This window comes from Prosopis cineraria, unplaced genomic scaffold (assembly GCF_029017545.1).
Source record: "Prosopis cineraria cultivar Desert tree isolate PC_DT_omini unplaced genomic scaffold, ASM2901754v1 PC15, whole genome shotgun sequence".
Lineage (NCBI taxonomy): Eukaryota > Viridiplantae > Streptophyta > Magnoliopsida > Fabales > Fabaceae > Prosopis > Prosopis cineraria.
The window spans coordinates 3322667-3335477 of NW_026555346.1; the positions used below are offsets into that span (position 1 = coordinate 3322667).

The following is a 12811-nucleotide window of genomic DNA, read 5'->3' on the forward strand; positions in this document are numbered from 1 at the left end:
CTTGTAGTCAGAAGAAGAGAAACGTCAACCGGGGATGAGAGAAAAAAAAAATATATAGACACCAGTTGTTTTTATTTTATTGTTTTAAAAATTAATATTTTGTAAAACATATTTTAAAATAAAAAAAATAAAAATAGATTCTCTTTTCATTCTTCCTTATTCTTTAAAACAATAATCTTAAAAATACTTAAAAGTTATTTTTATTTTTCTATTCTCCAAAATAATATTTTATTTTTTTATTTTTTAAAAAATATATTATTAAACAAATTTTTTTTTCTCATTTTGAAGAATAGAAAATTATTTTTAAAATAGGTTTCAAACATGCCCTATGTTTCTTAAGGCAAATATCGCATCTTGTTGGGTAAGGTGGTCAACTGCGGTCAGCATGGCCCAATTTCGACAGATCCACGAGGCCCAGTTCTAAATTTAAAACAATAAGCCCCCCCCCCCCTCTACGTCCTTCTTCTTTTTCATCGTCATTTGAAAAAAATCATAAAAGAATGTTTAGCACTCCAATCATAGAAGAAACCCCACAACCACAAGAAGCTATCGCTGTCCCAAATCTTAAACTGAAGCGTTGCCTGTGACTATGAACAATACAACTGTTGCGAGTGCTTTTGTTTTCTGTTTAAACACATATGGCTTTAGAGGATAAATAATTGAATTGTAGACGCGGTTAAAGTCGCAAATGGTGATGGATTGGATAGGATGAATTGAGAGGAGAACTTTTAATGATAGCACGAGTCTTGATGCATCCGTCACAAAAAAGATGACGAATGATTCAACTTTAATCTGATAAACCAAAAGGAACCAGCTTTATTATTTCTTGTAGCGCAGGCTGAATAAATCGGATCGTATCCTATGGACAATTATTGAACATAACACACTACGAAAACCACGTGGACCATTGCTTTCCATGACATGCTGCCTAGATAGTTACATAATAACAATAACTGTTCAGCCTTTTTTCTTTTTCTTTTTGAATGAGGTAACGATTGATCAAACAATTGGATGGTGATTGTCAATCAGTGGAAAGCCAGGTTGATATTTGAATTTGATGGCCAGGGCATTGATAGCCTAATCGTCACTTTTGAATCGGCGAATGGATAAGTTATAACCCCCAGTCCCCCACCATGGCAGGGGATATACATGAATATGAGAATGCCACTGCCTTGTATTCTTGATTTTTAATATATATACAGGGGACCCATACAAGGCTTTAAAAGAGATGAAGTATCGCACTGGCTTGGTTCCCTAGTGCAGGCACGTTAATTTTTTCATGTGATCATTCAGTGACGTTGGTAAATCATCAATGCCAGGTATGCGCGCTTACTCACAACTCTTTTTTCTTTTTCTTTTTTAATATAATAATAGGTAGACTGTGACCTGGGAGTCTGAAATGACTAAAAATACAGGCCAGGGAATTTTCAAAGCCCAACACAAGAGTCAGGAAGCTAAAAGGAAAAATGGGCCAGAGCTGGATCACAGGAAGAATCGGACAGTTTTTTTGACTTGCTGAGGCTGTTTGGGTTGGCTAGAATATAAACAATGCTAAGCCCAGAAGTCTGGTCTGTATCTCAAAGCCATGGCATTACTCTAGTGTTTGCAGCAGGCTTGAACGTACAGTTTGACTTGATCAAGAAACTGAGTGAGCTTGAATCTCTTACCGTTTAAAGAAACTGCAGCAGGCGAAGGAAAAGAATCCAATTGATAAAGCCCTGGGAACTCAAACAGGCTCCACAACCACAACTATACAGTGATGAGGAATAGAACCCTGCATAAACTTGCAAATAACTACTAGGAAAAGAATCTTCCCTTCTTTCCCCTAAAAGCAAGCCTTTTGCTTCCTTGATTCACTTACCTTCTTTCCACTCTTGTTCTCTCATCCATCCCCTTCTCTCCCTCTCGTATATATTCATCACCGTATTTCCGCCCCTTCTATCTAACCCCAAACGCACCATGGCATCGCATCTCCACATATTTTTATCAATCTCCATTATTCTAGCCATCATTTCATCAGGTAATAAATCCTATAGCCATATGCCATTACTATTATGTTGATAGTATATTTTTTCAATTTCATTTTTTGCTCGCGCTTCTAATTAATGCTTGCTTCAATGGAGGACAGGGCTGCCCCTCTGCGAGTCAGCTAGAGTCTTCACCATAGTCAACAACTGCAAGGACACCATCTGGCCCGCCGTCACGCCGGGGGACAACTTCGACGGTGGAGGCTTCTCCCTAAAGCCACACCAGTCCCGCGTGTTCACTGCGCCTGTGGGGTGGTCGGGTCGGATATGGGCACGAACGGGATGCAAATTCGACTCCAGTGGAAACGGTTCATGCGTGACCGGAGCCTGTGGGTCGTCCTTGAAATGCGCTGCCTCGGGGAAGCCTCCTGCTTCGCTTGCGGAATTTACCCTCGTGGCGTCGGATTATTACGACGTCAGCCTCGTTGATGGCTTCAACGTTCCAGTGGCGGTCCTGCCCATAAATGGAAAAGGAAACTGTACTACGGTTGGGTGCGACTATGACATGAGACCAAAGTGTCCATCGGAGCTCGCCGTGAAATCCAAGGGCAAAGTAGTGGCTTGCCGGAGCGCCTGCGACGTGTTTAACACCGATGAGTATTGCTGCAGAGGGAATTATGGGAACCCCATTACGTGCAAACCTACGTATTACTCCAAGAAGTTCAAGGAAGCATGCCCTAATTCTTATAGTTATGCATACGACGATCCAACCAGTATTTTCTCCTGCACGAGTCCTGACTATGTCGTTGCCTTCTGCTCTTCCAGGTTTGTAGTGACAAGATATCTATATCGAAGCTCTATTCGTTGTACTACGATAAAAATAAACATCAACTTTTTTCTCATGGGCACTTAATCTGCAGGAAGCAACAAGTGTGCACGTACCATGACCACAAGCTCCACTGCAACGGATCGAAGGGCCTAAGCTCGTTGATTAGAAAGTGGATGATCGGGGTGCTCATGGGATTTTCTATACTTAGTTCGTGGAATCTGTTTTGAAGCTGGTTATCGCGCACACAAATATATATAGTCGGTCCTTCTGATCCAGTTCGTTAGGAGTGATTTTCGATTGAAGAACCAGCTTTTTTCTTTCTTTCTTTCTTTTGGACGAATTACGTCTATCGGAAGCTGTTTAACTTCGCTGCCGTATATTTCAACAATTTGTTAAGATTATATTCCTTTGTTTCAAGAAAAATCCGGGATGCGCAAGTGATACCGTCCCTCTCTTGTACACGTTCTCTTGCCCTCACTGCCGTCAATTATTTTCTCGTACCGGGCCGGCTTACCTACACTACAAACACAAACAAGTCAGCATGGACATGAAATTTGTCAGCCCACGTGGATGGAAAAATTCTTAAATAGGTCCGGTATACACATTATTGATCATTCATTTAATAAAAATACGACATTAAAAGGTAAGAAATTAAATAGTTATTTTATTATTAAAACAAGTTATTAAAAATAATGACACGTAATAATTTATTTAATTAAATTGGTATGATTTTATTGAAGGATCTTTGGATGACTTGATATATCAAGCTTGTCTAAAAATTTCTCATAAGTAGAAAGCCCTCAAAAGTAGAGGTGAAAATAGGGCAGATCTTTGATCTACTATAGGCTTAGCCCAACTTATTTATTAAATAAGCTTAGGTCAAGTTCAAGACTTTTAATTAGGCTTGTTTAGTTGAATAGGCTAGGCCTAATTTTTCAAAGCCTTGACTATAAGTTCAATAGGCTGGCCTATTTACACACACACATTAATTTCACCATTTGATTTTAATTAATCTATTCTTTTTTATTTTTAGTTATGTTTTTAATCAGATTAGACTTATATATTAATTTTCATGTTAATACTTTATTATTGTATTATATTGTAGTTTGTAAGTCTTTTTATTTGTTATGTATTTATATTAATAGTTCTGATGTATATTTGAAACGTTTAAAATTAAAATGTGAGCTTATTTAAACAGTTTACTTTTAAGTATGCTTTTAGACTTTTAAGTTAGGCTTTATATAGGATTAGGCCTAAACCATGAGAAAAGCCTTATACAAGTTTTAGACCTCAAACTTACCACATGGGGTCAAATTTATTTAGTTAAAGTCTAGCTCGATTTAGCCCATTTTTACCTTTTCTCAAAAGTGAAATTTTTGTAATCCATGTTTAAATATTTAAAATTAAAATATTTACCATAACAACATCAACTTAACGTTTAAAATTCTATTATCATCAACTCAATTTTTGCATTTTAAAATATATTCTTTGATTTAGTTGTTGGTTCAATTAAAAATAGAATAATAATTACTCAGAAATCTTAATTTGGGTAATGAGAGGGGGATGGGGAACGTTTGTACTTATTTGAGTCAGAAAAAAGAAATAAACACAACGTCATCAAAGGGCTCATAATTGCAATATCATGTGTCAGTCTCGAAAAACATGGAAAAGAGTCACAAAGTCAAATTATACAGGCCATGATTATTAGAAAGCATTATAAGGTTAAGATTGAGATTGGTATTGAAGAAACTCAAAAATATAATATTTGGTATGATAAATTCTTTAATTTTTGAGCTAGATAAAACCCACATAGGTGAGATTAATGAAATTTATAGGGGGAGATGGTATTGAAAATTTAAACTTGAGATTAAATTTTTTTAGACCAAAATACCCTCTATTTTTGGTACACACCCTCTTGGTCTTCCACCTTCATCTTCGATGCCTTTTTCTTCTTCTTCGATCTCACAGCCACCGGCCTCTGTATCTCTCAAACATCACAGCTTTCACCTTCTTCGATTTAGCTGTAATATCCTAAAATTTTCAAATCAATTTTTCATAAATTATTAGTTCAATAAATCATTTTTACATCATTGAACCTTTATCATGATAGAAAAATTTCTACCATGATATCTACCATGATAATAAATAACAAAACTTCTTTTCAAAACTCTACTATGGGAGAAAAGAGTTTATATATAAATAAAATATTTTACAAAAAGCCTACCATAGTAGAAATAATTTACCATAATGAATAAGCTCTACTATGATAATTAAAAATACATTGATAATAAAATTTTACCCAATGAAAAACAATGTAAACCAATTCATATCAAAGAAAATAATAATTTCCAAATCAGCATTTGGTGCAAAAGCCTGTCCTAAGGTGGCAGAATCTCAAACAATTTCTAAATACAAATTTTTGATGTTATTATGTGAACCAAGCATACATCCAAGACAATATACTACAAGTCTTATTTAACTACTAAGTTCTGACACTTTTTAAAGAATACTAATTCAACAATACCCAAAATGGATCTGCATAACATTTACCATAATCCAACACTTATCCTTCACAGAATATAATTATCAGATGTACACTTATTCATATTATGAATACTTTTTTAATCAATACTCAATACTTCTTAGTAAATTTGGTTTTGTTATTAATATTCTAAAAAGCAATTAGAACTATGAGGAACATACAGAATTCTCATGGCATGATATTCAAATCAAGTCAACAATCAAAGGGACAAACATGATCCTCCTGGTCATATAAATGCAGTTAATAAAAAGGATTAAAGTCTATATGCTCCATAAAATAAGATATGTCCTAAGTTGGCACTATATACATTGCATAATTTAAAATAAGAGGCAACGTAAAAAATGGTGTCTCATACACCAAAATTATGCCTCTCATGCTTTCTTAGCCGGATTCGCTCTTGTAAAAATATTAACCATGGAGAATGAGACTTAAAAATTCCAGTAACTAAAAATTAATATGTAATGATGCATATGGATATAATTAATCATGCGATTATTAAGTAGACACACAAAAATATTTAACTGAACAATATTTCCAAACAAGACAAATAAGTATTTAATTGCATGATTACACTTCATATCCTCCTTTCGCCATGCCTAAATACCAAATCACCTAGTCAAAGGTGAATTGGACTAAGCTACACACCACTCATTGGGTCCAATGAGGGCTTATCACGTGGTAATATTTAACCAGACAAAAATCCCTAATAATGTTATATATTAAAATACCCTGACAAGTCATGCATCATTTAAACATCCAAACAGGAATATAATCAAATAATAATATCTCATCATAATAAAAAAATATAAATTTTTAACCCACTTGAAAATAATTTCAAACAAGTATATAACAGTATTTATTTTCAATAATTCAAAATTTAATTTTTTCAAACAACAAAACAACACATAACCAATCACATACACACCCATCACAACACATTAATAATGTTTACCTTGTATCTCGAATAACAAGTTTCCCTTCACAACTCCTCTTTCACCACTCTCTTTATCAATACAATCTATATAATTATTCCATAATATTATATATTAGTTTGTCATTAAAATTGATAAATAACTCTAATTTAAAGAATTAGAAAGTATTAGAAATACCTATTCATACTTAAATAAATATTTAATAATTAGAGGTTCATTCCTATATCTCAAATTCAATATAAATTCAATCATATAGATCTAGAGTCTAACTCAAAAATTCTTAAACATGAATTTTAACCTCAGGAAAGTATTATATAATATTTATTATATCTCTAACAACTTCAACCTATATTTTTAATCTATCATATCATCAGATTAACTATCCTATAAAAAAAATTTAATCAAAATATTTGCTTTATTCTACAAAATAATCACATCATTAGAAATTTAATATTATTTAGGAAATAACTACAAAATTAATTTTGCAATTAAATAATTTTTTAAATGCTAATCTAAACAGAAAATTTGGAGCATACCTGAAAAAAAAAAATAACACCCTTGGATAGAGCAACATGAGAGGGAGAGAGAGAAATTGGAAAACATAATATAAAAATAGGAATGTGGGTCCCCCCGATTATATTAAAAAAAGACTATAGGTTTGAATTTAACTATTCAAACTCTTGAGCTATTAGTTATAATTTTCTCCAAATTGCATCGTAGCTACTTCTTTGTTTCTTGATATGTGTCCTCTTCCTTTTATACATAAGGAGACCTTTTCTCTTCCCACATCTAACTGATGTGGGACCTAAAAAAAAAGCTTTCCACCTCTCTTTTTTTTATTACTTACACACACACACAAAAAATTATTTATATATTCTAAATCTTAAAATTATATCTTAACTAAATATTTTTTATGTAATTTTAAACCTAAATTTTTAATTTATAATTAAATTCCTAACTATATTATTATTTTTGAATAACCTCAAATAATATAAATTTCTATTATTATCATTTTTTTATCCTCAATAAAACCTAAATTTTATAATTTTTTTATTATCTAAAAATCAGGATGTTACACTAGCAGTCACTGGCCTTTGGGTCTACAACCGCTACAGCATTCTCCTTCTTCGATCTCACAGCCACTAGCCATAAGTCTTGTAAATGCCGCTTATAACATCCTAAAAAAAAATTTCTCATGATTTATTAATCTAATAAAGGGTAATTGTGTAGATTTAAGTATAATTAGATTTAATGATAGTTAAAGACGGCTATTAGCCTTTTGATTAGGTTTGAAAGTGAATTGGGTCACTCGAGCTCAAATTGTAGGGAGAAATTAGATTTATAGCCCATTATGTGTTATGTTGCAACATAAAAATGCCGTAGCATAATTTCTTAAACTAGTTTTTTTTTAAAACGCAAAATCAATTCAAAAAAATGGAGAGTAAGACCAAAAACAGTAAGGGGTTGAATAAGTGACTATTTTGTCTGTTAAGGCATTAACATTTGGATGTTTTAAAAGTGTTTAAATCTTGATTTTGCCTATATATGCCTTCTTTATCTCTTATTCTTTCCTCTACACATTTTGAAAGTGAGATTTAAGGTTGGGAGATGATGATTTTCAAATTTAAAAATATAGGTTCCAACCCATTAGTCTAAATGGACTAATGAGAATTGTTTAAGCATTTAACACATAGTTTAGAAGTCTTTACAAGCTTATAAGCTTAGGTCATCTATTTGGACAAACTTTAGACCTTGAAAGTGTGATTTTAGATTATTGGGTGTTATATTAGTAATTATTTAAGTTAATGGGAGCTAGATGGAGTTAATGAGAGTTAATAAACGTAATGGTTATGCTTGAGTACAAGAGATTGAAATTTTGAGTCATTAAAGTATTGATTTATGAAAGTTGGAAGAGTATTTATAATGATATTAATGATGATTGATATGATTAATTATAAATTAATCATTTTATGTACCATTCAAGGTTTGGTACATTTGATAGTAAAGAACTTTTTTTAAAGGGTAAATCTTTGATCTTTCAAAGTTTGAGGTAACTAAGAGAAGCGTAGCTTGTATAGTTAGATATTAATTATTTATTGATTGAAATTATTGTTTTGAAAACATGATTGATATTTTGAACTCTTTGATGTAAATTTGGCATTTTTAAAAGTTGTGTTGAATGATTGTAAATAATATGCATGTTCTACATATGTGAAATCATTTTGAAAAAATGAAGAACCCTATGCATGATGTACATATAAGATTAATGATTATGTTTGATGGCATGTCATTGTAAAAATTGATAAAATGTTGTAATTGATATGTGGAATGTGATGAGTATGCGAGCGAGAATTTGTGAATTCATACGAGATAAATTGTTAACTAAATTGCATAATATGTGTAAGTTATGTATAGCATGATTATTAGCGGGAGTTCATATAAAAAGAGTAGTAGATTGGTAGACGCATGTGGTATTAGCAGCTTACCGTTGGAAGCAAAAGCTTGCCTTGGCACCAATCGTTAAAACTAGGAAGTAGCCTTTATCGCATAGTTGATTTGAACTTATCCTACTTGTTCTGTAAGGGACTCAAACTTAACTAATCTCTACCAGTTCATGAGGAGGCTAGCTTAGAGGTATGACATTCCATGATTGTTAGTATTAGAGGAAACCATGATACACAAGTAAGTGAGTTAACCTTGATTCAGCAGCTGCTCGTAAGTGAAAGGCCGGGTTAGTTTATATTATGGACGTAGCTACTTAATAGCCACCAGTTTCATGTCGGTGGTAATAAGCAGGTATAAAGTTGACATTAATCATGCATTTAGATTTGACCACATGGTTATTATTATTTTGATTCGACATGCGTTAAGGGCACATGGTTATTAGTTTTACGACCCCATAGCATGCATAGTTGGTAAGTACATGATGATATGTGTATAATGCCCAATTACATAACTGTTATTATTGTGACTGTGGCTATGTTTGTTATATATGTGAAAAATATATGTGTGCTATTGCTAATTGCATTTGTTTTTAATTGATATATAACTTTGTAAATTAGGTGAAACTTGGTTATTGAATGATTGTACTCACCCATCATTCTTCCAAATTTTTAAGGCATAGATCATAGGATCCAGATCAGGAAAAGCATGTTAAGGCTTAGCATTGTAAAGTAAATCCTACTTGTATGCCTCATTATGTTGTTTATATGTATTAATGTTGTTAATTTACCAACTAGGAATCATATGATTGTTTTGAACTACTTGCATTATTATTGTGTAAAACTTGTGTATTTCGTGCCCTAAGTTAGTGAATGATGGTTGTGAAACCTTATATAGAGCTAAAATACTTATAAAAGTAGCATAAAGTGTATTTTGAGTTTTTATTGATGAATATGGATGATTTGTGCAAGAATGTCCTCCCCCTCGTGTTTAATGAAATTAGGGGTTGAGCTTTAAAAATGTATTATGCATGTCATTAGAGTGTTGTGATGTGTTGCACAAATCTTATTAAGTTTATTGAGCATGGTCTAGAGGTAGTTGTGAGCTTATAGCACTTAGTTGTGATTTTGAACACCTTAGATATTTTTTGAAAGTATAAATGAGTAAGTTTGTATTTTAGTGTCTAACTTTTGATTGAGAAATGATTTGAATGTAAAACCCGTGCCATTAGTTAGAGCTTGGAGAAAACTTTTTGGAGACACCTTGATCATCTTAATTAGACGTCGAACGAACATTTGGGGTATGTTGAAAGTTCAATCAAAAAATTTGCCATGACATCATTGGCTTTTGCATTTTATGCCGTAACATAAAATTTTAGCATATTATGGTAGAATTACTACTTTTGCTCTTTTGACCCCAATTTGATGTTATCTTACCTCGTATAATGTCCATGCTTTTGTATACATGTTTTCCTTTGATTTTTGTTTATGAAATGATTTTTTTATTATGTTAAGCTTTAAAAACTTAGGATTCCATTTATATAAATTTTGTAAACTTGGTGATTCAATAGGCTTAGTCCTATGATTACTTTAATCTTGGAGTTAATGACGAATTAGTAAGGGTGACCTTACATTGCCACAACCTTTTCCTTCTCCAATCTCACAGCCATTAACTTTTGGGTCTCACAATTGCCATAGCCTTCTCCTTCTCTGATCTCATAGCCACTGATCTCTGGATCTCACAAAAGTCGTCACCTTCTCCCTCTCCGATCTTGCAATCATTATCATTTAGATCTCGCAAACACCGCCGAATGGATCTTGCAACCACTTTCGTCTCCTTCTCTCACGTGTTTGAACTCGATCTCCCTCTCTCAAAAGATGCAAAATGGCTTGTGGCAGAGTATGGTCAGAGAAGATAAACTCTGTGTTGACATGGTTGCTTTTTTAAGAGAAAGTGTTACAATTTCTTTTTATTTAAATCAGTAGTATAGCCTTTTCATAATTTATGTTTAATTGTAAAATAAAAGAAAAATAATTATTCTCTGCAAGTATTACCTCATCCCAAATTTAATTTTAAAGTCTCATTCTCAATACCAATACCAATCCTGTTACTAATCCTAATCCTAATACCAATCCCTCTAAATTAAGTCTTGCATATCAAATAGGGCCATATTTCTCTTTGCAATAATTCACATCTTGATTCTAGAGAGCAAATAGGAGTCCTTAGAAGTAGAAAGAATCTTTTTATTTCTTGCTAAAGAAAGTAGAAAGAATCTTATATATTATGTATATACAGTAAAGTATAAAAATTTGAAAAAATTACATTAAAGTCTCACAAAAAGAAATTTATTATCAAAGGATCCCATAAATTTCATAAAATATTCCAAAGTTCCAGATCTTGTATTGACAACTTGACCAAGGGCATTGACAACCATGTAACGACCATTTACAACCTTAAAAGAAAAATGACAACTTGTAATAACAAGTTGTAAATGGCCTTGATCAAATTGTCAGTGTGCAAGATCTGAGATTTGAGAATATTTTGTGAAATTTATGGGATTGATAAATTTCTTTCTATGAGATTTGAATGTAATTTTCCCTAAAAAATTTAATTGTTCATGAAACAGTTAATTTAACAGTAGGCTCATCAATTGTTTTTTAAATTCAATTGTTTCCTTACATTTGTGTTGTTGTCTTATGTTTTTTTCATTTTGTTGAAAAAAAATTAAAGCATGCTTGACCACATTTTAAAATGTTTTTATCTAGTATTTTTATAATATCATATTAAAATATTTTATATTTATGTAATTCTCAATTTATTTTTAATTTTTTTTACAAGTTATAAGTTTATAAGAAAAATAAGGTGTTTATATTTTTAAGCATGTGTAAAAATAAAATAATAACAAGTTATTATTAAAATAATAGTTTTTTTTAATGCAATGCCTTTTTCAAAAACTCTTTTCTACTTATTTGTGACCATAGTCTCTGGCTTAAAAATTCTTAAGGCAAGTGAAATTTAAAGCCTTTGTTAAAGTAAAAGCATGTCCGTATTTTAACAAGGAGGAGAAACTAGATTTATATGCTTTATTTGTCTCAAGTCTACGTTGTATAAAGTATGCAAACATAATGAATAAGTGTTTGATCTCATTTTCAGTTCTATATTTTATAAGCTTCATTGGTTTGTTGTGAATTAGTTTCATATAAAGCACTGTACTTTATGTAGTTATTAGTTGTGCATTAGGTTACCAGTCCATTTTTTTGTAAATCTTGCCATCTTTTTTATTAAGCATGTATCATTAAAGTTTGGAGGTTAATTTGACTTGGATAGATTCAAGACTAATTATTGTATCACAAATTCATGGTAATCTACTCAAACATCTTGTTTAGTCATTGTTTGGAGTATCAATTCAATGGTATGCCTATCAATTATGTTTTTTTGGAAATTTTTAATTGTAACTTTGCCTTGTCTTTTAGGAGAAGCAGTGACGTTCATGTTAGATAAAACTTAAACCAATCCAACTAAAATATGTAGCCAAAGGTTAATATTTGTTTTGTTAATTTGTTACAAATGTTTTTTTTTCCTAGCTATTGACATTATTAAGATCATGCAATGTAATGAGATGATAGATGGATACTCTTCTTTCTTTTTTTGTTGGTATTCTATATTAAAAACAATTTTATTCAAAGTACAGCTTGACACTAATTATAAACATATTTCCTATAAAAATTAAGTATTAGTTTATCATATTACAAGAAATTAACTCTTTCCGTTTGAAAAAAGAATATATTGTTAAAGAATTTGATGTAGAATATCGTGTAATTAATTTTAATGACATGAAAGAGGAAATAGTTAAACTTTATTTACTAAACAAAAAAAAAGGCTTACATTTGATACATTGTCATGTAATTTTATAAATTATTAGCTAAATACTTAAATGTTATGTTATTTTTCTTTTTAATTAAGCAGTTGACCTTTTGGAATTGAAGTCAATTTTGCCCTAATACATTCTGGTACGCAAAAACTTCTTATAATGCCCAAAGACAAACAAAAGAAAAAAAAAGAAAAAAAAAGATGAATTTTTCATTAATTCTGTGCATCG

At 31.6% G+C, this 12811-nt stretch overlaps 1 protein-coding gene across 1 annotated transcript; it reads left to right on the forward strand.

The window, feature by feature from the left end:
- Positions 1 to 1934: 1934 nt before the first annotated feature.
- On the forward strand, positions 1935 to 3257 carry LOC129294803 (pathogenesis-related thaumatin-like protein 3.5). Its single transcript, XM_054933297.1, has 3 exons — positions 1935 to 2020; positions 2129 to 2792; positions 2888 to 3257. Exons 1-3 carry the CDS (start codon positions 1960 to 1962, stop codon positions 3021 to 3023), a joined length of 861 nt encoding a protein of 286 aa, XP_054789272.1. The 5' UTR covers positions 1935 to 1959; the 3' UTR covers positions 3024 to 3257.
- The last annotated feature ends 9554 nt before the right edge of the window (positions 3258 to 12811 follow it).